The sequence below is a fragment of the Microchirus variegatus genome (genome assembly GCF_963457635.1).
Source record: "Microchirus variegatus genome assembly, chromosome: 17".
Classification (NCBI taxonomy): domain Eukaryota; kingdom Metazoa; phylum Chordata; class Actinopteri; order Pleuronectiformes; family Soleidae; genus Microchirus; species Microchirus variegatus.
In genome coordinates this window covers 14,733,034-14,760,882 of record NC_139818.1, presented here as the reverse complement: position 1 = coordinate 14,760,882, position 27,849 = coordinate 14,733,034, and the positions used below count along the sequence as shown (strand labels likewise).

General features: G+C 40.9%; 1 protein-coding gene across 1 annotated transcript in view; it reads left to right on the top strand.

The window, feature by feature from the left end:
• Positions 1-26,280, top strand: part of ttyh2 (tweety family member 2) — a gene marked incomplete at its 5' end in the record, with an annotated part of 55,901 nt that extends 29,621 nt beyond the window's left edge. Inside the window, 11 exons of the mRNA XM_083903479.1 lie at positions 4,209-4,429; positions 7,468-7,563; positions 14,894-14,966; positions 18,979-19,048; positions 19,177-19,232; positions 20,755-20,847; positions 20,963-21,055; positions 21,465-21,607; positions 22,205-22,390; positions 22,477-22,555; positions 25,988-26,280. Coding sequence (XP_083759605.1) covers positions 4,209-4,429; positions 7,468-7,563; positions 14,894-14,966; positions 18,979-19,048; positions 19,177-19,232; positions 20,755-20,847; positions 20,963-21,055; positions 21,465-21,607; positions 22,205-22,390; positions 22,477-22,555; positions 25,988-26,068 — 1,191 coding nt within the window. The 3' untranslated portion in view covers positions 26,069-26,280. The remainder of the gene's footprint in view (positions 1-4,208; positions 4,430-7,467; positions 7,564-14,893; positions 14,967-18,978; positions 19,049-19,176; positions 19,233-20,754; positions 20,848-20,962; positions 21,056-21,464; positions 21,608-22,204; positions 22,391-22,476; positions 22,556-25,987) is intronic.
• Between the last annotated feature and the right edge of the window lie 1,569 nt (positions 26,281-27,849).

Below are 27,849 nucleotides of genomic sequence, written 5' to 3'. Positions count from 1 at the left end.
TTTAGTTGGAGGGAAAGCACCGGTGCATGGCCAGTGGTCACCCCTGTAAACAGACAACACTCTCATTCAATTCTAAGCTAACAGGCATTGATAGAGTTATTGGACTGTTCTGACCTGGTTATGTATCCCCTCATTGGGACACGTCTTGACTGCGTAGCTTTGTTTTAAAACCTGCAAATACACAGAAGACATTCTGTAGGAGAATGTCTATGAGGAGGGGGGGAATAATATTTTATTAAAGAGCTGAGCTTCGTTACCCAGCTGTGAAGATGTTCTGATATGCGAGTTGACCGGGCTGCATAGGCACTTCTGACCCATTTTACATTTCACGCTCTTGCTTCCACATTCAAGTTTAATTGAATAAAAAGTATCTCCAATATCAAGCAAAAGAAGTTGAAGAAACCTGCCTTAAACAAGGATCTTAACCTTTGACTGCAACCAATGCACTCATTGACCCTCATTTCTGAAATCATCATAATGTTGGTGATTTATGGATGTTGATGCAGCGGCTAAATTAAGCACAGGTACGTTAGTGGCATTTGTTTGGAATTGGATGGTCATTTAAAACCAAAGTCACTGCTCTTTAAGTGTGTCATTCACAACTTTCAGGACAGGGCAGCCAGCTGGTTGTTTTGCTCCAATTAAGCGAGTGACATTTTCTGTCCTTTTACAGCTGCTCTGCTGTTCTCGGTGCTCGTTGAGTCATCTATGAAGAAGAATTGCTTCCTCTGAATTCATGCATCAGCCCCAACTGACATAAAGATAGAGATCCCCTTCTAGAGGAGGAAGTGGGATTTATGTGAGTCTGTGAGGCGGCATTGTAAAGTTTAGGGCAAGACCTTCAAACAGGACTTTTTGTTTTTTCCCCCCCAGTCTTGATCTTGTGATATGAACTGTCAGAAGAAACAAAAAGAGTCTGATATGGAATATTATCAAGGAAATAGCAGTCCAATTGTTTTCTATATAAGTATAATAGATTTAACATATATCTATACATTTAAAAAAAAGGTTTCTTGACAGTTGACCCAATGCAAGGAAAAGGATGTGAGACTGTAACCGTGCCAGCCCTCAACTTTGCTTAGGGGCTTTAGAGGGAAAAAAAGGAAACGGCAACTTTTACAGACGCCCATTGAACCTTACATTTCCTTCAGCTAAAATCTACATTTGATATTTGACAGCATTCTCTCTTTCAGCCAAAGGCCCCTTGTCATCTCTCTCTATGTGCGTTGTGTGTTTGCTGTTCACCCTCCAGCATGGTGACATTAATATCCCACAGAAAAAAAAACGATATTTTCGGTCGCACATTGCTGTGAAGACGCGAAGCATGAGTGAGTCTCTCCGTGCCCTCGAAACATCAGACTGAGATAAAGACGAAAAGCGCTGGGACTGGCAACCCTATCGTCTTGATCGGTGTGGATCACTTAAACAGCGAGAAGAAAGACAGATTAGCCAGATTGGCTCTCTCCCCCGAGCGCTTCAGATAAGATCCTCACACAGGAGGCGAGGATCAGATACATGCCTTCATTTCTCATCTGTGATTTAATCTTCGGAGTCTAAAGCGGAGGCTGTGTCTGCGTGAATGACAGCGATAACAATCCGCAGAGCACAAATGGCTTGTGTGTATGTTGGCGGCTGTCTCAGCATGGCTTATATAATATATAATATTAAAGTCATTATGTGCCAGTTTGTAGATTGATCTTTTTTTATATATATATTTCTATTTGATTGTGTGTGGGATCAATAAATTCTAATCTGATCTAATCTCTTTATGATGACATTAAGCAGGGGTCTCAAGATCAAATGACCTAGGAGCCACTGAGTGTCTAGTTTGGTCAGTGGGGGGCCAGTCAAGTGAGAAAAGGACATTGAAATAACAATATTTATGACGATAGTTCCACATAATTTCAAATCAAAAGTGTTCATTTATGTGTTTATGATGGAAAAAAACTATACAGAAATCACTAATTTTAACTTCTTATTGAGTGGCAGGCCGCTTGCGAGTTTGAGGTTTTAATTAAAAAAGGGCCAAATTCTCAGTTGTGGAATAAATAGTTATCTTCATGATTAATAAAGTAATTATCTGTCTATCTAGGTTTTTGTTTTATCTGCCAATCAAGCTTTTCAAATTCTTATATATTTTTTCTTTTTATATTGAAATGACGTCCTTGTTCGTCTGTTTTGATTCAAACAAAAACGCAGACTCGTTCACAAACAGAATATCCTTGTGCCTGTCTCACTGTCTCATCACTTTAACAGCAAGAAAACAAAAAAAAGACATTTTCATAAAATATTCCATGAAGGTGAAAATATCTTTGTTGGAAATGTTGTCTTCGATGAGTGAGAGCTACAATAAAAATCTGTGTAGGTAAAGAAGATTTTTCTCAGTCAGTCGTGAGGTGTTTACCTATTTTCCGTTATACCAGTCTTTCCAATTTCCTGTTTAGTGTGGGCTGCATGTTGAATACGACCCCTCTCCCCAAATAAATACTTCCACACAACAAATCTCAGCACCAGCAAAACCAGTCCTTAAAAAACACAGCAACAATATGAGTTGTTTCTCTTGCGGTTGCCAAGTTCCCAGAGCCGAATGAGCGAATTTATTCCGCTTTTTAATTGTCAAATAGCAGCATGCGTGTCCCTGTAAACAATTTCTCCCTTTAAGCAAAATAATCAAACCACAGGAAATGCCCTTTACAGGAGATGTTTGCTTCACATTAGTGTATGTTGTGGTCCTGTGGTGTTTGGCTGATGAGGTAAAAATCGGATGTATCAAAATGAATGAGTCATGTGTTTTAGTTTGTTTGTGCTTACAGTATTCCATGTCTCCTTGTGGAACAGATTAGCTGTATGATTTCATGGCTGGAACTGTTTGACAAATTGTCTCTCTTATTAATGAAGCATCACTTTGGGGGGTGTGGAGGGAGGAAATGTCAGACAAACAAGAGAAGCGCCCGTGGAATACAAAATTCTAATCCAAAATCTGAAAACACACTGTTTCACCGCAGGCCCCTCTAGTTTTGGCTGTATTCCAAGTACTTTAAAATTGACCTCTTCACCAACACTCACTGTTCCAGCTCGCCTACACACCGCTGCTGATTGGCTAATCTCACCTTTGGCCACTTTTGAAGGGGAAACTTTTTTTTCAGCGTAGAATTCACCAAATGCACCAGAGGACGTACGGGATTCTGTTCGCTGCTCAACACTAGAGAAAAACATCTGTGTTAGTCGAAATATTGAAGGCATGAAAAACATCTCCCCAGCAAATATGCTTTACAGTTATACCACAATAATCAATGGCCTATTATGTTACCTGTTAAAAGTCACTTTGCACATTATTATTTTGATGTTTTACACAGTTTAACTTTGAAAATGCTATAATCAACTGTATAAATTAATTGCATAGTTACACGTCTATCTACCTATCTACCTCCCCAACCACCACTCGACCAACCAACTTATCTTCTTACCTACCCATCCACCCACTCATCTTCTTACTGACCTACCTAACTACCTACCTTCCCACCCAACCAACCAACCTACCTACGTACCTACCTAGCCAACCACCCACCCAACCAACCATCTTATCTTCTTACCTACCTACATACAAACCTACCTAGCCACCCAACCAACCTACCTACCTACATACACACATACCCAACCAACCAACCAACCATCCACCCAACCAACCAACCTCCCTACCTAACTACCTATCTACCTACATACCCAACCAAACAACCTACCTACCTACCTATCTACCTACATACCTACATACCTACATACATACCCAACCAACCAACCAACAAACCAACCATCCAACCAACCAACCAACCAACCAACCAACCAACCAACCTACCTCCCTACCTAACTACCTATCTACCTACATACCCAACCAAACCAACCAACCTACCTCCCTACCTAACTACCTATCTACCTACATACCCAACCAAACCTACCTACCTACCTACCTACCTACCTACCTACCTACCTACCTACCTACCTACCTACCTACCTACCTACCTACCCACCCACACTGCCGGCCTGAGATGTTCTTCTCAGATGTGTCTTTTGTGCAGTGTGGCTGCTGTAATCTGATCATATTGGTGCTCATTAAAAGCAAGATGCTGTGATGAAAAACCACTTTACCTTCAACATCACTGTCCATTTGTTTTGGGTTTTTTTTATCTAACTTCTCCCTATGTGCCCTACAGGTGACCGGCACCATGGGCAGCATGAGGACTGGTCTGCACCAGCACCTTGCAAGGCTGGACGAGATCTTTGCCACACGGGGTGACTATGTACAGACCCTGCAGTTCATGCAGCAGATGGCTGACAATGTGATAAAACAGCTCCTGGGTCTGCCTGACTGGGAGGAGGCTAAAGTAGACCTGGCAACCATCGCTGACCAAACAGCAAACGTAGAATATTACAGGTGAGCAACAGTGGAATGCGTGTCTCTTTGATGGGAACAGCAAAAGATTCCCAGCAGCTTTGTTTGGTCGATAAACCTTTCTAGTCTGACAACGTGAAATTCATTTTAGACAAGCACATATTCAGAATTACAGCTGCAATACCAAAATGTACAATAACACTATTATAAATGCAAGATACACTTCAGCCTATGATGTAACGTCTCTTTCTACAGCTGTGACTGAACCATTTTTCACACAAACACGCAGCATAATTTTTCTTTCTGTCTGTCATCATCTGATATATAACGTGATATTTAGTGAATTAAATGATGAGGTTGTGTGTATGGGGGATTTTTTTGAATTTTTTTGAATTTTTTAAAACAAAGTATCCTATTAAATCCTTAGCAGTCACTGTATGAGAACTTGCACTGCATGGACAAAACAAGTATCAGCAACCACAGAAATCCTTGTCACATTATCATTAGGCAAAGCAGAAACAGACCCACGACTGTTTTTGATTTTCATTCTTTTGTTGCTCGGTGGTTAATTATGTGGTGTCTGGCTCGTGTGTTTGTACAGTATTGATCTGTAATGTGACTCTGCCTATTTTCTCATAACTCAACTCCTGCACATAGCACCACACTAATAGAGCAGACAGACATACTAATTAACACCGCCTCCATTGTGTTGTGTTTTCAGTGGGTGTGTGTGTGTTTGCATTGTGTTCGCTTTGGACTTATCAGAAAGCATTGCTGTGTCAGTGTCTCTCTGCAGTGTACTCATCCAGAAAGTTTGTTTACTTTTCAGTGTGTGCTTCGTGACTGTAACCGAGTCATAAACACTGCACAGACCTAATGCACGTATATTCCATTCCAGGAATTGATCTACATCAATTTAAACTGTGGCCCAAAGCAAACATATGCTCTCCGTTGTTATTACGTCTTTAGTCAAAGATTTTTCTCAGTGCCTGGTGTTGACAGCAGTATATTAGCTTGCTTAGTCTCAATTTACCCAAAAGGCGAAATTCATTTTATCGAAACAGATGCTTTGTCTCAATTGAGTGTTGTTGTGACTGTATTGTACCAGTGGGATTTCGCCTGCAAGATCATTGGGGAAATTTGACACTGAAAGATCTTCACCCTGTCACTAAAGATGTGCTGGAAAGAAACCTTTTTCAACTTGTTAATGAAGCCCAAGGTTGGCGCACAGCTGCTTCCCTTTTTTGTTCCGTTTAAAGGGTAATTCCAGTACTTTTCAACTTGGACTCTGTGTTTATAAATGTGGGTGTGTTATGTGAAGAGGCTGTCCTCACATTTTCACACAGTTCACCACAGAACATGGTGTTATAATGAAACGTATACTAATACGCGTGCACATATTTATTTTGCATTAGCATGCTACTACTGCGGCTAACATGGTGAACCTGTTTCTAAAGGTAAGCTAGCGATGCTACAATTAGCATTAGCGTAGCGCTAACGTAATACAAAACACTGTGCAACCTCATTAAGCACAACGCAAACGTTTTAATGTTCGATTAGAATTTGCGAAGCTTGTGGCTGACAACAGCTAGCTATGCTCGGAAGTAATCCTTGATTTTCAAATTTGGATGGAGGATGCACACCATCGGGCCATGGTCAACCCATATCCAAAGTCTTAGGACGATCAGATATGCAAGATATGCCTGTCAGAGACACACAGTCAGACAGACAGAAAGACACACAGACACAAATTGCTTTATAGATAGATAGTACTTGCATCAGGTGACGCAGAAACTGGTTAACAAGGTAAAGAAAACCTCCAAAAAACTAAGTTCCATCGGTAGACATAATGAACTTTCACAAAAAGTTTTATAATTGGTCCTGTAGATCGCCTCAGGCCAAAATTCACTCGCTTTCCCCTTCGCTCTCCTCTCACATCATTCATTCACACATTGCCCTGTCGCTAATATTGGTACGGACAGTCTTTTTTCAAATATCAGGGAGCATCAGTGAATGCATCACAGCCGAGCAGAAACATAGCTGTCAGTCACAGAGAAGTTTAGAGAGTGTTTTAGTTATTTTTAGGTTTTCTTTGCACACACAGTGAATATGCCCTCTGCATTTAACCCATCTTTATTACACACCAGTAGTGAACACACACAAGCTGGGTGCAGGAGCTGTGGACAGCACTTACTGTATCTGTGCCCAGGGAGCAATTGGGTATTGGGTGCCTTGCCCTTGGCCCATCCCAGGATTGGACCAACAATGGAATTCCCCTTTAACTCACCTTTCCAGTTTTACATGGAGTCATATGTGAGTTGTATTTGTCCTTTTAAATAAAAGCTATCTTATTTTGAATGGCCCCCCAGCTATCTAACTGCGATGTAACCGTCCTTTCCCCAGTCCCTCTGCATTTTTTTTTTAATTATAAGGTCATACAGTGTGAGAGGAAGAAGAATCCTGAGGAACTGCTGCTCTTGAATACCATTACCAACCAACCAAGATAGTTTGGCAACGGTTTTCACCACCGCTACTGTATGTGCATGTCAGTCAGCCTCTTGTGCTGCACTCCGCCAAAAAGAGGGGGAATTAAATGAAAGAGAATTAGCAAGGAGCTGTTGGCAAGGGAGGAGAAAGGGACTGAGACAGAGAGAGAGAAAGAAGGAAGAATAAAGGGGAAAGACAGAGGAGGGCCTGGGAGATGGGGAAAGCAGTCTGGAGAATGATGGCGACAGACTGACGGGAGGTGAAGATGATAATTAACAAGACTGTACAAAGTGAATGTGAGAGCGATGTGTGCAAGAGAAATAATGGGGGAAAGAGAAGGTGATGAACGGTGATGGAAATGAAGGGGGATGGATGTAGGAGTGACGGGGGGAAATGATTAGATGACTTGTTTTTTTGAGTAAAGAGGCAATATCTGCCCCAGGTAGTTTTATTAGTAACTCCACTAAAGTGATGGAGTTTAATGGAGTCTTTTTTAACTAGTAGATGAAGGAAAACCAAAACATCCAAAATCCAAGCAAAAGCATCCATTGACCAACAGTATTGTGCTCTCCTGTCTCTGTCTGTCTCTACAGATGGCTCACCTACCTGCTGCTCCTCATCCTGGACCTGATCATATGCCTGCTGGCCTGTCTGGGTCTGGCCAAGCAGTCTCGCTGGCTGCTCACCACGTGAGTTAAATGTTCCTCTTAAAAAAACCCGACCCATTTACAATACAAGCTGCTATTTGTTTGTAAAGAAATGTCAGGAAGTAGCCTGTTCCATGTTTGTATTTATGGGAGGGTTTTTTTTATCCAGCAGGATCTGGTCCATATTACCTTTTAGCATTGCCAGTGCGCTCACTGTGGCCATCTCACAAATTGGATGAGAGAGCTGTGAAGATATGGCAGCGAAGCCATTTCATGTTATTGATACAACGTCCCGAAATGTATTCCCGCTTAACACTTGACCCGCTTTTAATGGCTTCAGACGTAAATTACCTTCGGACCTAATGTACAGCCTTCAGCTCAGAATGGCCAGTCTAACTATATCCCTTATATATAGTGTCCGATTAATTATTTAGCAATGTCATTTTAGGCCTTTTAATAATAATAATGTTTTATTGATTTTACCATTTTAAAGTGCCAAGAAAACAAGATAGAAGATAAATACATAATAGAGCCATCTGTAATTAAAAACATATGCATGCAACCAAGAAAAGTTAAAGGTCCCATATTATGCAAAAACAATTTTTTAAGCATTTTAATAAGTCAGCAAAGTGTGAAAAAAGATGACTCACTCACTCCTCAAAAAGTCTAAGTACAGGAGATAAAACACGCGATGTTGACTTTCGCACTCATTGGGACGTCACAATGCGCTAAATTCCTGGAATTGTTGTCTCACGGAGCTCCGCTTTGTCCGTAAAACATGCGAGAGTGCTGGCGAGGGCAATGGTACACGGAAAAAAACAGAAGTCTGCGAAGTCTATTCACTGTTCTATTCTTGGCTCCACAGTTCAGCACAGAGTCCTACACAAACTTCCAGCCTCAGAGGATTTATCTGTCCAGTGGATACATGTTATATATGACATCAATGAGCCTGCTAGAACCTGCAAATGATCACTTTTGTCCCTTAAGTTTCGTTTTACTTACTACTTTACTTACTTAAGAGGGTTTTTAGGTCTTATATTTCATTGATGGACATACCAAAAAACACCTTATTGTAGTGAAAAATGTACATGTGCACACAAATAGTCCAATATATGAACATTTATATTCAATAGCAACACCTCCACTTTCATTTTATCTCTGTATACTATAAAGCTTACATTTCTGCCTCTGCTGGAATGAGATATTTTTTTTTTACTCCCTGTTGTAAACAAGCGTCTTTGGGGCATGAAATCCAGCCAAGCCCTCATTCATTCAGCTGAGGGTCGGTCTGTCTCTCTCAATCAGTCAGTTTAGGGTGTGAGCCATGCTGAACTCTCCCCCCTCCCTCCATTCCTCCCTCCCTCAAACCCTTTTGCACTTCTTTGCACACAGAAGTAGAGTCAGTGTTAAGAGTTTCTGTCCTCCCATGGGAATGGAAGTGGTTTAAGGCTTTCAGGGGTGGATTACACTCAGGGGGGACTTTTTCTTGGTGCTTATAACAGGCTGGCTACGTTTAAGCATGACACAGAGTCCACCCACTTGGGAGAGAAAGGGACAAACACAGACCATGCTGTCATCAGTAGTCTGCTGACATTTTTTCCTCTTTTCATTATTATTATTTTTTTTAAGAGGAATCCTCCATTTGGCAGCAAACGTGTCAGAAAATAAGATCTCAAACCCTCGATTAGCAGCACAGCCACTGTTAGGTGAACTGAACCTTAAAATGCCACCGTGTAACTACAGCACAAGCCAATTTTCTGCTTTACTTTATGGATTGAAATGCACGTGTGCGCTTTATGCCGATGGAGGTGAATGAGGGAAGAAAATCATTTCCACGGATGGCAGTATAACCATTAGAGCTGCCATGAGCAAAAGGAATTGCCATAAATGCAAAATGGATACAAAAACAGTGAGATTTGCTTGAATTACAATAACATTAAATCAAATTATTAATGAGGGGAATCAACAAATATCCTGCCTGGAGGCGGTAGTAAAAGACACTGTGTGTGGAAAGCGATAAAACAGTTTGAAAGCGAAAATCAGTGCTGTAACCTTACATTTCCAAAGTACCAAGTCATTAACACTCTGAATGCCTGAGGAAAATGGCGTTTGAGTTTAGCAGCCACCGTCTCCGCGTGGTGCCGTCCTGGATACTGGTAATGTAGGCAAGAGAGTGCATTCAGTTTGAAAACAGGTGAAATAAAAAGATAACAATTCAACGACTATCGGTCATGACATAATCCCACCAAGGCAGCGCCGTCTCTGTGAAATTACGATTGTGTACAACATATTTACCACCGCAAATACAGTATGTTTTAAGACAAACATAATGATATATTCGAAATGCTCACTGACAGCTGATTAAATTACATGTTTATTTGTCGACAATAAATTCAATTCAACAGTGATAACTAGAAGCATGAAAATAGAAAGGGCAAACTGGTGGTGGGGGATCAGAGGAATCCGCAGTTCAAAAAAATCCCCTGACGGGTTTGTGGATATAGGCTGTCTCTGAACCTCCTGAACCAATGGATGCCCCTGAACTGTCAGCCCAGACGGCAGGAGCGTGAAAAGTCCATAACTGGGATGACTGGAGTCGGAGAGGATTCTCCCTCCTGCAGCGCTGGCTGTAAAAAATGTCCTGAAGGATGGGCAGCTCTGACCTGGTGATGTGGTGATTGACTTGACGTTTGATTATTGATTTAGCCCTTCAAAGCCATATTTAAAATAAAACATTGGTTTGAGTCTTGTTCTCAATGTGCAAAAAAGGCCAAAAAATGGAAACTTATGTACTGGCATTTTTCCAAATCCCTCATTTGCCAGCTTCCTGCAACAGTGTGAGTGAAATTATCGTAGTGATATCGTAATTTTTCCAACAGCACAAACTGTGGTGTAATTATGCAAATGTATCACGTGAGATATGCAATATTAAATGGTTAAAAACAATCTTCCTGACACATAAATGCAAAGTGTGCGATAACATTATATAAAACTCTACCATGATTTCTTATCAGTTCCTTCTAAGTGAACACATACTGCGTAGTCATGGTCACTTCACAAACCGTGCTGCTGAGAAAAAGGCAGCTGGCTTGATTCATTAGAACGAGTCATTAAATCATTTAAGATATACAGAAGTGTTATCACAGTAATTGGGCGAAGGTTTATGAAGTGTTCAACGCGCATAAACAGAGCATAATGAGGGGAAGTTTGCAGCTAATAGTCTCTGAGAGAGTCTCCAGTATATTTTTCAGCAGACGAGTAAATCTTCTTCCCGCACTGACTTAATTCAGAGCGACTTGACCTCATCCTTGTTGAGTGCATTTGTGAGCATCATTTGCCCTGCTCATTGGCCTCTGTGGCTCCTTCACTGTGTGTGCTATGCATCATGTTAATACTCGATTTGCTGCTCCGCTGTTTATCTTAGGAAATCCTTATTTGCCCAGCAGAGCACGAAACTGAATATGTTCTTGCGTGGATTGAATGTGACCTGCTGGCATTGAGAGGGTGGACAGAGAGCACCAGGCTTATTTGCCCAGGCACACTGCATCACAGCTGTGTGAAGACGCTCACTCGTGTGGGCCAGTGTTGCACAATCTATCACAGCAAACTAAAAATAGTCAGAGTCTGAAAGACACACAAGGTTTATTTTTTTCATTACTTTTATTCAAATGACTTTCAGAAGTCTAACTAACTAAGATTCTTTTTTTAAAGGACTCATATTATACCCTATTTCTACAAGTTAACCTTGATGCCTGGTGTCCTAATGAACATGTCTGTGACATGCTTTGGTCAAAATAGCTTAAGGATGAAGCACCACAGCAGTTCAATCACCCTGCCAAAACAGCCCTGTTCAGAACGCTCGCTTTTGAGTGCCTGTCTCTTTAAATGCAAATGAGACACAGGGAACTACGTCAGCGTCACTGAGGCTCCGGCAGCTAACAGCAGTTAGCATTTGGAAAAGCCATCATTTGCCGACACTAGCCGGCACATTGCCGTCATATATGATACATGATGATGATGTATCCACCGGGAACGTAAATCCTCTGAAGCTGGAAGTTTGTGTAGAACTCTGTGCTGCAAGGTAGAGCCAAGAATAGAACATTTTGCGGACTTCAGCTCTTCCGGATACTATTGCCCTCGCCTGCACTCTCACGTTTTTTAAGGGACAAAGCGGAGCTCCGCGAGACGTGACGTCAGATTGCGTGCGGAAGTCAACACCGCACGTTTTATCTCCTGTTCTTAGACTGAGACGGACCACAAAAACATGACTGGGACATCTTTTTTCACACTTTGCCTACTCATAGGGCCTCCAGAGTCCCAAATAGAAGTATTAAAATGAAAAGTTGATTTTGCATAATATGTCTCCTTTAAATTACCTATTTTCTACCTCAGACATTTGCATTCAAGTCACTTTAACAACCCTGAACCATGGGTTAGTTTTGGAACAACTGCAGAATAGCTGGCATTAAAATTGTTTAAAACAAGGCATAAGAAATGGCTCTGATTTATAGCGCAGAAAGATACCAAGAAATGTGTGTAGTTTGAAGACTGAGTTTCGGGCTTTGTATCACGAGGCGGGCGGGAGACAGACTGAAAGAGTGAAAACTGATAAAGAGGGAGGTAGAGAGAGCAGAGCGAATATTGTGGTAGAGAGGAATAAGGAAATGTAAAAATGGAGAAAAGAACGATCAATAAAAGAAGGACAGAAGTGTTGGCTTATGAATCCGACGTATAGGCGCTGGCTCGTTATCTTCTCGGCACACTGTGAATTGGATAAGCCATGGAGCTTTGGGAACAGTGTTCAGATGAACGGGCTCATACTCGGCCCAGACTCGCAAACACAAATTATATTTAAACACTGATGGCATGATGTAACGGGAGGGGGAGTTAAAGTGCTGTGGTGGTCAAATCTTATTGGATTTTCTGGAGATTATTTTACTTAATGAGAGCAAAACTATGTTCGGACTGCTGTTCGTCTTTTAATAGATATTGATCTTACGTCGAGAACAAGACGCTGCTCCCCTGCATGCAGTTATACAGTGAAATAATGCTTCTTGCTGGATCATTTCCAGGGAAGGTTTATGGAATGTTCGGAAATATCTTGTTTCTTTTAGTACTGTTGATTTTCCCCGACTTTTTTTTAAACCTTTTTAAATACCACTTAAAATGAAATGTAATGCCAACTGTTCTCCCATAACAGTTTTAATGACACAAATAGTAATGTTTTTGACGGATGATGGGTCCAGTGTGTCCATTACAGTAATGTTGCCCTGGCAAACAAAGGACACAGGGAGCAGGAACAGGAAGAACTTTTTTTCTCAGGCTTCTACTCGGGCATCTATTTTACTGGGGCATTAAAAGCCCCCATCATGCAAATTTCAAGGGTCAATTTTTTGCCCCACGTCCCTGCTTATTTCTTACCCTGTTCCATATAAACTCAAATAATCCAGTCTCTTTTTTTAATCACATGTCTGACATCATCCCCTGATACTATGAGATCACAAGGGTGGGAGGTGGAAACCCCCCCCTGTAAAAATAAATACATATTTTTTACAACCTCATGGGGTCATGAACAGCCGTCTTCCCTGGGGGCCTGTAATCGAATGTCAGCCATTTGGAGTGGATGCACTCTGCTGCTCGTTCTCCCCAAAGGTTCAGAACGCCACACACTGCTGCAGCTGCACGTCCAGGCTGCGAGAAATCGACTCCCACGGAAACAAACATGACTTCTGAACCTTTTTCTGCCGATGACGGGCCAGTGAGATCACCACTCCTCTCCCTCGGGCCTCGCACTATTTCCTTTCAATAGCAGAAAGGGTTATGAAAAAAATTATTATTCTATTTGTGTAACTCTTAAAGGCACTGACACACTGTAGTAACTGCTTTTTTTTGAGATTGTTTCTTCTTCTTTTTATACATTAGATTCCGTTCCACATTGTTTTACTTGCATGCGATTTGCAGCACAGATTTGAACGTGCCGTTTAACAGAGAATGTGTTTCTCATTCTCAACTTAAAACTCAAGCTCATCTTGAACACTCATGTGTACAATTACCTGATTGTACAAATTATTAGGGACAGAGCACACAGGTTGCAAGGACCCTATTGAAATCGCAAGAATTTTTATTATTATCTAGAATTTGACCCCCTAAACGCCAAAAATTACCAACAAACCAGTACTGGCGAACAATTCAATAAAATAATGGACTTGCGAAAAACCAATAACAAATGGCTCAGTAGCGCCCCCACAGGTCAAACCGCTATGCAGTGGGCGGAAATTTAGTTTTCGCAAAATTTGGTGGGAACATTGTCCGGCCTGAGACGAACAAAAAATCCTCTTGACACCACGACCTCAAATAAACAGGAAGTCGGCCATCTTGGATTTGGCGTATAGCTTGGCGTTTTCGAAACCTTGGTAGTCTGAGGGCGTTTATCCTAGGAAGATGAAAAACGCTTCAAATTGTACAAGACCTTAACAATATTGAGCCTACACAGGAGTGGCTCCATATGACATGCAGCTGATAGGCCAAAAAAAACAACAAAAAGCACTCGAATAATGTAATAATAATGAATGAATAATGTAGTAATGTTGTATCACCACACCCCAACTTGGAATCGGTTCGCAGCGTTAAAATAACCTTCAACATCCTCCAACATTCAAATACAAGGTTTATGGTTTCAAGGCCCCCTTGAATTCTGTGATCTGAAACATGGTGTGTCTTCTTCGTGATTTCAACTTTTGTTTGCCTGAGATGGTTTTCTCGTGGCTGGTCACATGAGCTCGGTCAGCTCTATAGATGCCACCATTTTGGACCTTGCACCATGTTTTCACAAAAGTCTGCCAATGCGCTTGCACAGTGAGGGGACTTCACCAATAATTTTACACACCTTACCTCTAATACAGCAGCAGCTTAAAGGTCAGATATTTTTCTATTCTTGGATATTGAAAGAGCTGAAAGAGAATGAATTCACACATGGACAAAAAAAAAAAACCTCAACTGAATGCTTGCACCATAGCTGTAAAGTAAGTGGCAGTTAAGTAGCCTGTTTGTCACATAAATTTAAAGGTGAGCGTGTCGAGTTCACAGCTTCTCCCAGTTTCTGCAGGCTTAAATCAAGCAACTCAAAAACGCTGTCAGCTCCCCCATCTCCCCTTATAGTTGATGCATATCATTCCCGCTAACAGGAATAAGTGATGTAAATCATTAATCACTGTGTTTGAGTTGAGCAAATGCCAAACGTTACTTCATCTGGACGGACGCCAAGCTGGCAAAGCCCTGCTCGCGGAGGCGTTATAAGCATTTGATGTGATGATTATCAAGCTGAGATTGTGACCCCCCGTGACCTCACCGCTGCTCTGTGTCCCCCCCACAGGATGATGGTGTTTGGAGTGCTGACGCTGGTCCTGAGCTGGACGTCTCTGGGAGTTGACCTGGCCACTGCTGTGGTAAGCTGCCTCGCCCCCACTCCTCTGACTGACAAGTGTGGCAGAATATAAATGAGCACACACTGATGGCTGGTGGTGGATTCCTATCAGGCAGAGTGATGATAAATTGCTATAGCTGCACGCATGCTGCACTTGAAAAATGTCTCGTAACTGTGAAGGCGGTACTGGAAAAGAGATTATTATACAGTGAATGTATGCAGCGCAATATCATAAATATCTGCAGGATGTCAGTGCAGGACGATGGGTAGCAGCGATCTGAGCATCGCATTAGTCACAGGTTTGCCCGCATACTGCTGACAGTCAATATATGTGTGCACCTTCTTTAAATAAAACTAGGATTTGTTTGTCTCGAATTCGTTATGGTTTTAGCTATGCATTGTAAAATGTGATGGAGCAAGAAAGAGCCAGTTCAGATGTGCAGCATCACCAAAAAAAAAAAGAAAAGATCCTCACACCTCAACCTCACATTCCTCTGATCTCACTTTGTGTCACCTCGTGTGTGCACTTGCTCTCTGCAACCGAGACAGCAAACCTGTGAAAATGGGCTGACAAAAGAACAAACTTCCCAGGCCCCGCTCTGTGTCAGCGTCATTATGCAAGCCTGAATACGCTTTTCCAAAGGATTCAAGGATTATGACAGGGGAAGAATTTAATTGTGGCTTTTAATGCGTTTCACGCTGGATAGGTGAATAATTTCAGGTGAATGGTTTTGCTTATTATGGTCTCACGACAAAAAGGTGAATAAAAATGTTCTAATCACTTAGCGGGAAATAGTACAAATCGAAAGAATTTCTTTTTACCAGAAGAAATACGAGATGGATAAGTGCTGGTGTTTGACTCACTTACCTCAGGCATGTGTGCTATTATTCTTAGGATGCTGTGTTGTGACTCGGGGCTGCGGAGGATTGTTAACATGTGTGAATTATGTTGGAGATAATGAGCGTTGGGCAGAAAGCGGCAGGAGGTGTGATCAGTTGCAGCACATTAGTCTGGAGTGTCTTCTTCCTGTTACCATACATCTGCTGCTTTAATGCCTTATTTTACAGGTCTTTAGACTCGTAATGTGAGGGGGAGAGAAAAAAACAGCGCTTAAGATCCCAAACAAATCGTACAAACACGTGGTAGAGATGATTTACAGTTCAGGCAGGCAGGTTGTAGGAAAGACGACAGCGTCACCAAAATCAAATGGGGTTCCTACTCAGCAGTTGTGGCTCAGGAGGTAGTTTGGGCCGTCCACTAAGCGGATGGTTGATAGTCCGATCCCAAGATGCTGTTGTTTGCTCGTCCTTGGCAATGTCAGCAAAACCCAAAGCGCTGATGTGTAGTAGAGATTAAGCGCTTTAAGAAAAGTGCTCTATGGAGAGACATAAACATCCAAAATAAATGTTGTTTATTTAGCCTGAAGCACAGCAAGTTGTGCTGGAGTCCACCAGCAAAAAACAGACTTTACACATAAAGCAATTGTTAAAAGCATAAAAGAGCTAAAAGCATAAAGCAAACTATTATTAGGCCCACGCATGAAGACTTTTTTAATATATATCGACTTTAATCTCAACATTTTGTCTTGACATGCCCATCAGAGGCATGCACACAGAAGCTGCTACTGAAGCTGTTGCAGAAGCCGGACAGTCAGACTTTATTTTATTGATTTTTTTTACCGCTTCCAGTCAAGAAAAAAGTTTCGACAGGTCAAAAACTTCGCGTTCACATTCCAGCCACGTCTGGGACTGACTGTCCAGATTCAGTGGTAGCTTCTGTGGATCGGTCACTCTCTCTGACGGACATGTCGAAGCCAATTGTCTTCAATCTCGACATGATAATGCAAGTTTAAAGTCGACATGATGAGGCAAAAATATTTGTTTTCTTCACGCGTGACCTTAATGCTCCAACACACACGACCAAAAACACACAATAAAATAAATACGTAATGATAATGAAAGCAAAGCAAAATATACTAAGACAATCGCAGAAAAGCTGAATTTCACAGTTTTTCTTGACTCTGTCATGGCAGAAGATCCTTCATACATTTGTGGCCTAATATTACGGCAAAATAAATATATTTTCAATCTGCTGCAGTGTCCAGACCTGGTTAATATTTACCTTGAGGAAAAAAATGTTTGCCTCTTATGTAACTTGTCTCCTGTGGTGTTTGCCTGAGGATGACCTTAGCTGCACTCTGCGGTTTAGTGTCCACTGGTCCTTTTCTCTGCTACAAGTAATAAGTCGTTTTATTTCTGCAAGTGGGGTTATTAATCGTTGAAAGGGCTCATATTATGCAAAATCAACTTTTTAATCGTTTTAATCCTTATATTTGGGACTCTGGAGGCCCAATGAGGAGGCAAAGTGTGAAGAAAGATGACTCACTCATGTTGTTGTGGTCCGCCTCAGTCTAAGTACAGGAGATAAAACATGCGATGTTGACTTCCGCACTCATTGCTACATCACAGTGAGACATTCCTGGAACTGTTGTCTCGCAGAGCTCCGCTTAGTCCCTAAAAAACATGAGAGTGCAGGCTAGGGCAATAGTATCCGGAAAAGCGGTAAGTCCGCAAAGTGTTCTATTCTTGGCTGCAGCACAGAGTTCTCCACAAACTTCCAGCCTCAGAGGATTTACATTTTATATATGACGGCAATGTGCCGGCTAGAGTCGACAAATGATGGCTTTTCCAAATGCTAACTGCTGTTAGCTGCCGGAAGCCTCAGTGACGCTAACGTAGTTTCCTGTGTCTCATTTGCATTTAAAGAGACAGGCACTCAAAACCGAGCATTCTGTACATGGCTGTTTTGGCAGCCATGAACTGCTGTGGTGGTTCACCCGTAAGTTATTTTGACCAAAGCATGTCACAGACATGTTCATTAGGACACCAGGGAACTTGGTTAACCTGTAGAAATAGGGTATAATATGTCTCCTTTAAAGCACAGTGTGTCAGAGCTTGAATTTGCTCAGTCCAAGCTCTGATTGCTGAGTGACTTTACATCGATCCAGTTTTTCAAACACCAACACAACATCGTTTTTAATTCTCTATTGTTTTAGTATAATCATGGTCCGCATACAAAAACTCAAATTGATGATCATATTACGACTACTCTTATATTAATATTGTCAACAAAAGTTATCACTCTCCATCAAAAAATGTTCAGAAGTCGCAGTCTGCTGCAGACACATGGACCCTGTCATATGGCCATTACTGGGCCCAAGGTTAATTTTCATTTTCACCCCGTGGGCAACTGGCTTTAATGATGCTGGAGCACGTTGTACACAAGAGGCAGAGACATTTCGTGTCGTGTCACGTAAACCCGACCTGCAAAAGTCTAAAAAAATTACATTTGGAGCGTCACTCGGCTGCCTCGCACTTTAAATGAGAGCCGTTTAAAATTTAGTCTGTGGTTACAGGTGTGTGTGTGTGTGTGTGTGTCTGCATGAGAATCTTCTAACTGTGCGTGCTGATGAATGAATGCTACAGTTAAATATGTGCCTCAGTACACAGTGAGTGAGTGAGTGTTTAATGAATGCCCCCCCACCCCCCTTTTTTTTCTCAGAACTCTAAATAATAGACAGCAATAAATCAGAGCGGTTGATTCACTGTTTTCCCTTCATGGATTCTGACAAAGATGCCAGTGAATTTCGCAGAACTCCTTGGTATTCCGCGTTTCTAACGAAGTGTCTCAGGGCTTGCTGAGGAACTCTGTCTTGCTTTCACTTCACTTGTGTGTGGGGCTCATTAGTGTTCCCCCCAGAGAAGCTGCATGCAGTGTGTTTGTCCTCAGCCCAGGGGACATTTAGCATTCAGACAGCACAGTTCACAGGACTTTCTTGTTAGCACTGTGCAGCGGAGTGAAAGTGTTCGTGAGTGACAGAACTGAAAAGTATGACTGTCTAGACATGTTTATTAGAATTTCTAATATTCAGCTTTGTCTAAAAGGAAGTGTTAATTTAATGTATTTATTTTCAGAATGTAAGATTCCCTCCTATCCATCCGTTGCTCTCACGTGTCTCCTGTTTTGTTTTTAGGGCACAAGTGATTTCTGTGTGTCTCCTGACAAGTACCTCATGAGCCAGACAAAGAGTACCGTCAGTGCTGGTGAGCGACGGTTTGATTAATAGGATTAATAATCACATTAAAATGTGGCCACGGCTCTAATTGTGCTTTAGTAAAAAAAATCAAATGGTGGTTGAGGGAATTTTAATCAGTTGTGTGTGTGTCCACAGAAATCGTTCATTACTATCTTTACTGCAACCAGACGCTCTCCAACCCCTTCCAGCAGGTAAGAAATGTGTCAACCTCAACTGTTCATCATTCATTTTGTGATTCACAGGTTCCTAATGCTCTGTGTGTGTCACGGTTAAAGTGAAGTGTTGTTTGGTCATTGTCACAGTGTTATAGCTGAGAAACACTAGGGTGCAACTATCTGCATTTGTTTTTAATGATATCATTTGAATGAGAAATAAATAAATAACAATATTATTAAATCAAAAATAAGTCAAGACATTCAGTCAGCCATGTAAATATGGTGCACATTTGGTCATTATTTGCAATGTATTAAGATTCATCCCCACATCCCCGTCTGGCTTGGCATTTAAATTTCTGTTTAATCCTTTGATAAAGTCATTTAAAAGACAGTAATTCGAACTATATGTCTGCAAATCGTTATCTGCAAATCGTTATCTTGAACCATTTTGACCACAAATTTACTCAACCAGTTCTGGGTGAGGAGTCCATTTCCCTGCTCCTCAACTTTCATCTTTGTCAAACTCTTCCCCCTCTGAGCTCAGCGCAGTCTTCCTGACTTACATCCTCTCCTCTCCTCAAAACTCTACTACAAGTTCCAAAATGGCTACACAACTGTCAGTATTTCTTACCACTTCTTCCTCTGAGCCTCTTCCTCCTGTTTCCTGAAGTAAACGATGCCAAACTTTGTTTCATTTCATTGCAGACATCACTCCTTCATTAACTCTGCTTTGTTCCACACCTCTTTTTCTTTTTCACTCCTAATATGATCACATTCTTTCTGTCCTCCTCCGTCCTCGTTTGTGTCTTAGAACAAGCTTAATGTTACAAAAAAAAAAAAAAAGCCACGTCTGCTCAGGCTATTAGGTTATGCTGCAGAGAGCAATTTGACCATGGACAGTCCCACAGATCTGGAGAAAAATTCAAATCAGAGGAAACCAATTACATTTATGGATAGCAGGGGTAATTGACCATATCCTGTTTCAGTTTAACATTGCACCACAGGCCACTGGGGTGCAGTCTCCTTGTTAGGTTATGTAACAGCCAAGGCACACTTTCATTTAAATGTGTGAAAGCTGAATTTGAAGTATTGCATTGGGTGATTGGTGTTTTTTTTTTTGTTTTTTTTTTAAAGGGGCACAAGGCAGAAGGTGCCCCCTGCTGGTGGGAACAAACACCTACAGTACAGGACGATTGTGTTACAAACGAATATAGTACCCAAAACCTAAAATTTAAGCCTTGCTGTTTAAGCTGTTTAGGTTAGATGTGGCTACACTACAGAAGATTACCTCATAGTATATCTTCTTGCTTATAGTATACAGTATCACAGTATTTTATATTGTCTCCCCTGTATCGGAATATGTATCATATCGGATAATTTTTGCCAATACACAACCACACTAATAATGCAAACAAAGCTGTTATAATACATGCGGAAATCTGAATCTCTAAGCAGGCTGTGTTCCCACTAAAAAGTGTGGATTACACACCTTTATCTTTCACATTGTGTGCAAACTGTCTTGTCTCTCCTTGAATGTTTCTGATTCTCTAATTTGCAGCCACTGACGATCTTCCAGAGATCCCTGACCACCATGCAGATCCAGATCCAGAGTCTGCTGCAGTTTGCTGTACCGCTGTTCCCAACTGCTGAGGTATCTCTTCCATGAATTCATAAAGACTCGCTCTGTACTTTAACACAGAAAGGAATGCATGCAGATTTTTTGGGGATTTTATGACGTGTTCAGTGATATACTGACCTCTCCACAGAGAGACCTGCTGGGTATCCAGCATGTGCTCAATTCCTCGGAGGCCAGTCTGCACCAGCTGACTGCCCTGTTGGACTGCAGAGGACTCAATAAGGTTGGTACCCTGGATCTTAATTGGTGTCGCGGCAGCACAACTAGGTCAGAACAGAAGGAAAAGTCGACACGCAGGGATTCACCGTGGAAGTAAAACCTGGAACAAAGCAGAGCAAAAGCAGGGACGAAATAAGTGGACACTGAACAAAAACGAAACCATCTCCCTGCGTTGTTTTCTTTGCGACGTGCGAGTTTCCTGCACTCTCTGACACACAGTGTTGCTTGTGTATGCAGTGTAGTCGAAGTGAATAATGAGGTAGTGCACATGCTTTCCCGGAGACGACACACACACACCAGCACTCTGTTGTACCTTTGCCTCGTTCTGTCTGCTGTGAATTCAAACATGGCCAGAGTCCCCTCGCACAAACAAACTGTGAATGTGTTGTTTATGCTTGGTTTGACCTCCTCAGGACTACCTGGATGCCATGGTGGGGGTGTGCTACGACGGGGTGGAGGGTGTGCTCTACCTCTGCCTGTTCTCCATCCTTGCAGCCTGTGCCTTCACTGTCATGCTGTGTGCCATTCCCAAGGCGTGGAGACAAATTGCCTGCAGGTCAGTTCAGTCTCTGTTTGTGTGCCTGCCTGGGTGCCCTCATTTCCTCGTCCTGCACCCGCTGTGCATGCACACCAAGTGTAATGTATAAACCTTTAGTCACGGTTTGGCCCATTTTTGAACCCCGATAAAGAATAGGACCTTGCATAACACCCAGGACATACAGTATACATATTGTATACAATGCTTTTGCCCTTGCAAATTAGAACCTTTATAGACAAGTAGATTAATTTGACAGCTTAAGACAGTCATTCCCAGGTACATTTGCAAATTGTTTTTAAGCCTGTTACATATTAAATTACATGTATGACATGACGTTGTGATGTGAACACATGCACAGATTTCCTGGAAATGTCTGATTTTCAAAATAAGTTGTAGTTTATCATATTTATAATGTAATAAATAAATATGTAAATAAATGATAGATAGATAGATAGATAGATAGATAGATAGATAGATAGATAGATAGATAGATAGATAGATAGATAGATAGATAGATAGATAGATTTAATTATTATTTAATTATATATTGTTACACATAAAAACAAGCACCTTTATTTTGAAAATGTGTAAAATATTGTCTTTCTCCTCTCGCAGGGAACGAGATTATGACGACATCGACGAGGAGGACCCGTTCAACCCCCGTGCGAGGAGAATAGCCTCGCAGAACCCGAACCACGCCAACATGCACAGCTTCTGCAGCTACAGCAGCAGCCTGGGCAGCCAGAGCAGCCTGCACCCGCCCGCCCCCACCGTCTCCAACGCCCCCATGTCGGAGTACATGTGAGTGAACTGATGCAGTAGGTGACGTGAAGTACAATCTAAAAACTCCTTCTGCTTCTGAGTCATTTATTCTCACTCTTTCCCAGGAACCAGACAGCTCTGTTCGGGGGAAATCCACGGTACGAGAATGTGCCGCTGATTGGACGCGGATCTCCACCCCCTTCGGTGCGTTGGGTCCCAGAGGCTAAGTCTGCCTTATAATGTCACTTCCCACACGAACTATAGACAGATTTAAACATTTAAAGCACAGGAGGTTGTTTTCACAAGTAACTGTCCATTATGTCATTCATATTTTTGTGTCCTCTGACTCAGCTCACTTCCTTTCTCTGAGTTTCACATTGACATTATAGACTCTCAAGTCTTGACCCTTCAAGTCTCAAACACTTCAAAAGAATCAAATATAGAAGATAAAGATGATTTGCTGGATATTACACATTTAAACATGCTGTCATTTTGAGCTGCTAAAGTTTTATCTGTAACAGAACACTGTATCAAATTAATTGTTTAGAAATATATATAATTAACATCAATAAAATGAAGATAAATAAACCTACAGAGCCTAAAAGGTAAAGATACTGACATGAGGCCTGCATTAAAGCATGGAAATGCATTTCAAATATTAGTCTAGCATCATAACCAGCTTTTGACCTGCCAAAACTGACTTCCTGTCTTAGCTTACTTGTGTTGCTCGGTTGCCAGGTTTGTACGCAAGGCCTCAAACGCAGACACACAATGTTTTCCGTGTTTCAAAAGCAAATTGTAACGTTTACTCCTCAATATTTTAGGAAATGTAAATATTCCATAAGTCAGAGTCTTTTACTCAAGTCTAAGTCGAGTCTGAAGTCATGACTCTCCACTTAAGTCACATGACGCGAGTCTCCCATCTCAGATATTTAATAACCTTTCTTTCAGTGCCTTTTTTCCTTCTCCTCATAACTTACAGGGTTGCAGTATCAAAACAGGGCGAGAAGTAGAAAAGTGGTTAATATTTAATTGTGAAATGAACATAATTTTGCTCCTCTCAGGCAACGTTCCCAATAGAAAGTGACACTAGTCTTAACCCGTAAACTCTCTCTGTCTCTGTGTTGCCACTAAAGGTTTTCTCCATCACTGCATACGTGTGTCCCTCACTGGGCCACTTGTCTCTTGTCAAACTACAAAAGATAAAAATAGAAGCATTTAAGATTAAATATTCAACACAGGCACTCCCTCACATACCGTACACACGTGTACTGTGGCTGTTTGTGATGAAATGCTGCAGATAAACATATAATCCTTAGATATGTGGTTTTCTTCTCTTTTTTTTAATACATTTCTTTAATGTGGTTAAAATCCACAGTGTTTAACATCATGTGAGTCACGCTGCAGGGTTTTCTTGTCAATTAAATATTAACGTTTTTTTTGTTGTTGTTGCTTTTATGTCATTCTTCATTCTCATTAAACTTCAGCTGCTTTTTTTTCTAACTGGATCACAAGCAGGAACTGTGATGTTCTTCTTTGTCTTATGAGTCCTATTCCTAATTAATAGCAAGTCGTGACTGCAACTGTGCAACATCATGCAGCATAGTCTCCGGCTAACAGCTTGTTTTATATATGTATCTTTTTTTTTCTTTCTCCGTGTGTCACGTGTATGTTTGTTTGTTTGTTTCTTTTATTTCTGTATTTCCTCTTTCTTTTAATCAACTTTTGGAGATATACTCTCAGCAGTATAGAAACAGAGTAAGTCTTTTTAAACTCCTTCCTCCAGGATTGATCCCACTCTCCCCATCTTCCTCTCTGATGCATCTTTTTATCTTTTCACTCTCCTTCACCCTCACCATCGACCATTGTTTGGTTCCTGTGTGGTTTTGGCATGGCTTTAAAACTCACAACCTGTGGTGTCCTCATCTTGTGAATAAGTGAGGAATGTAGCCCCCTGTTGTCCACATGGTGCTACTGTAGTTTATAGCCCTGACTTTTCCTCACAGTTAGCCCCTGTGCATGAAGTCCTGCTTCAATCATACAGCCTGATCTGTATATACAGTGTATATAGTGTATTTCATTGTAAAATGGCATCATTGCTACTATATAGGTGCTTGAATAAAGCAAACTGTTATTTTAATTATACTGGGTTACAAAAAATATATATATATATATATTCTAAGTTGTCTATGTCTTTTCAACTGAATTTGGACCATTTTGCACCACTGAATCCAAAAAATGACATTTTTCTCAACCAGGTCAGCTTTTTATGCTAATTTGATTTTTAAAAAATCCAAACTTCTAACTAAATTGATTATATTTAGCCCAAGCTTTATCCTGGTCACCAAGTTTAATAACACAATAAGCATGCTAAGCACGCTCTATGAAACTTGTGACTAGATTCCTGTTAGGAACAATGGTGTATTCACCGCAGATGTAGCAGAATACGTCAGGCTTATTTTTTTACAAGAAGCCATTTAATTCACTTGAAATATATATATATAAAAACAATGAGTCATAAGTTGGCACATGCAAAATCTTCAGAATTGGTTTATTGCAAGAAATATAAAAGAAATTTGCATCATATGACGCGAAAATACCCGTACATGTAAACAAAAACTTAGCTTTGTTCAGAAAGTTGACCTGATTGAGCAAAACCAATGTGATCGTTGGATTCAGCACATCAACATTATCCTAAAAATAAACTAAAAAAACTTAAACAATAAATTTGGTGCTGACCAGTGTTATTAGGTTCCTTTTGTTATGAGCTATTTTAGTAAGTAGGAATAAAGGGAAAACACATCTGAATGTCTTTTTTGTTTACCTTCAAAGATGCATAAAGTTATAGCTATAATAGCTTTAACTTTATGCATCTTTGAAGGTAAACAAAAAAGGAGTTGCATCAGTTTGTACCTTACTCCTTTTTGGAATACAGCAGCTGTTATTTGCTCAGATTAACTGTTACATTTAGGCCTGGGTACACTCTTAGAAATAAAAGTGCTAAGTAGAACCATATAAGGTTCTTCGGCTTGTCCTCATAGGGGAACCCTTTTTGGCTCCAGGAAGAACCTTTTTATAAATTTTCCGTCGGATTCCTTTTGGAGGGTTTCACCAAGAACCCTTTTAAAACCCTTTATTCAAGAAAGGGGTTTTAAAGGGTTCTCTGGCTCAAAATGGTTCTTACTGGAACCATTAGTGTTACCAAGAACCCTTGAAAAACCCTTTCTTTGGAAAAGGGTTTTTCAGAAGCAAATGGTTCCAGGTAGAACCTCAGCCCTTGTAGAAGGACCCTTTTAGAACCCTTATTTCTAAGAGTGTATTGTTTGAAAAGCTTAAGACACTAGTGTTGGTGCAGCACTTTATCTTTTATTAAAGAACCAGAGGTTTCAATATAATCAGCTGTCAAAAAAAAAACAGCATTCCTCTTTTATGTTTCACATCAGTAAATCCGAGCTGACTACATCAACCCTTAGATCAGTTTCAGCCCTTCAGATTTGAAAGAATTATATCTGCTCAAAAGACCGATTTTGCTGTGCATTCTTCGTCATTATCAGCCAACGACGAGGCTCGTACCCTGTGAGTCCACCTTAAATATTTAACCCGTGCGTGTCTCTGTGTTTGTCGTTTCATTCGCAGTATTCTCCCAGCATGAGAGCCACCTATCTGTCCATGACCGAGGAGCAGAGAAGACACTTTGGGAACGACTTCCAAGCATAGACTACTTTGTCTGACTGAGGAGGGAAAAACATCCTGAGAAGCAAAGGCACACACTCAAGAAGAGACGAGGGTGTGTGTGGTGTGTGTGTGTGTGTGTGTGTGTGTTGTGTGGTTGTTCCAAGCGTCGCTAAAGAACAGTGTCACATCTACTCCGTCTCAGGACAACAGAAACCATATCTGTACTCTCTTTTATTTGTGTGTGAAGTAAAGGAATTGACCTGCTCATAATCGTTGGTGTACTTCACACAAGTCTTGAACTATGAACAGTATAAATCAGCTTTGTTGTGTGGAGGAAAAAACCGCTGTCGTCATGATCTTACCTGAGGCCTAAAACGTGTTAGTGAAACAGGTGATCTATTATTTTTTTGACTAAACAGATTCATAATATCTCGCTGCAGCGAAAGCTTAACATGTTCACGATAAATAAAAAAAATCTGTGAAAAGGAGACGTGCGATATTCGACAAAAAAAAAATGTGATGTAAACACGGCATAGTATTTTCGACGTACTCCGCTTCATGCTCGATATCTGTGAAGCACAAACAACCCCCAGCACTGACAGCACACAGGAGGAGGCGATGTTGACTCATAATTTATTTACATTCACACACAGACATGCCTGCAAGTGAAGCTTTATGTTTCTGCATCTCTTGGGGGGGGGGACGAGACTACCTTGTGACGAAGACCTCTGTAAATAAAAGTAAATGTACAATAACTCCGTCTTTATTTTTCTTTAAACAACGTGCCATTTTTTTATAAATATATTTTCTAGGTTTTTCTTGTGGAAGTGTCACATAGGATCACTCTTTTTTGTATTTTCTAAAGCGCCATAATTTCTATTGTCTGTATATCTAATTCAACTAATGCAAGAAGAAAAAAAAAATGTTGTTTTCTTTTTTTTTTTTTCTGCTGTAAGCTGTGTTGCACTAACTGTAGTCAATGAGAATATTCAGGTAATTATTTTCATCAGTACATGCAACAGTACATGGTTGAAATGACTTAACAGTGGTTTTCCGTAGGGATTTAATACATGCAGTGTAATTTATTAATCATGATTTGTGTCATTTCTTTTTAGCATGTTACACTGTACAGGCACTGGCGGTGGTGCTTCATTTCCGTGTGTGACCTCAGAGTGTGACGACTGAATAAACAGGTTTTCAGTACATTTTTGGCGTGTCGTAATTGTGTCGTCAGGGGGTTAATTCATTCTTATATAACAAGCTACCATCTGTATACCGTATTTCACCATCATCGACACCAAAGTGCAAACTTATTATTGTTTTTTAGGACATAAACACACTGCCGACATAACTTTAATGACAAGATGTTTTTTTGGAGGTCTCAATGGGAGAAAATCAGTTGGATAAAGGTATAGAAAAGTGCCATAAGACACCTGTTATCATTTGATCCTATATTAATAAACACATATACTTCCCAGATACATAATTTCCCTTACATGGGAAAACACTGGAAGGATGGATAGATAGATAGATAGATAGATAGATAGATAGATATTCAATGGTTCACTAAAACACTAATGGTTCCAGTAAGAACCATTTTGATCCAGAGAACCCTTTTCCTGAATAAAGGGTTTTAAAAGGGTTCTTGGTGGAACCCTCCAAAAGGGTTCCAGGTGGAACCTTTATATAAAGGTTCTCATGCCGAAGAATCCTATATGGTTCTACTTATCACTTTTATTTCTAAGAGTGTAGATAGACACTTCCTTCCTTCCTTGTGGGCTAAATTGTCATTCTTAACTCGTCCAGCAGGGGTCAGCATAGTA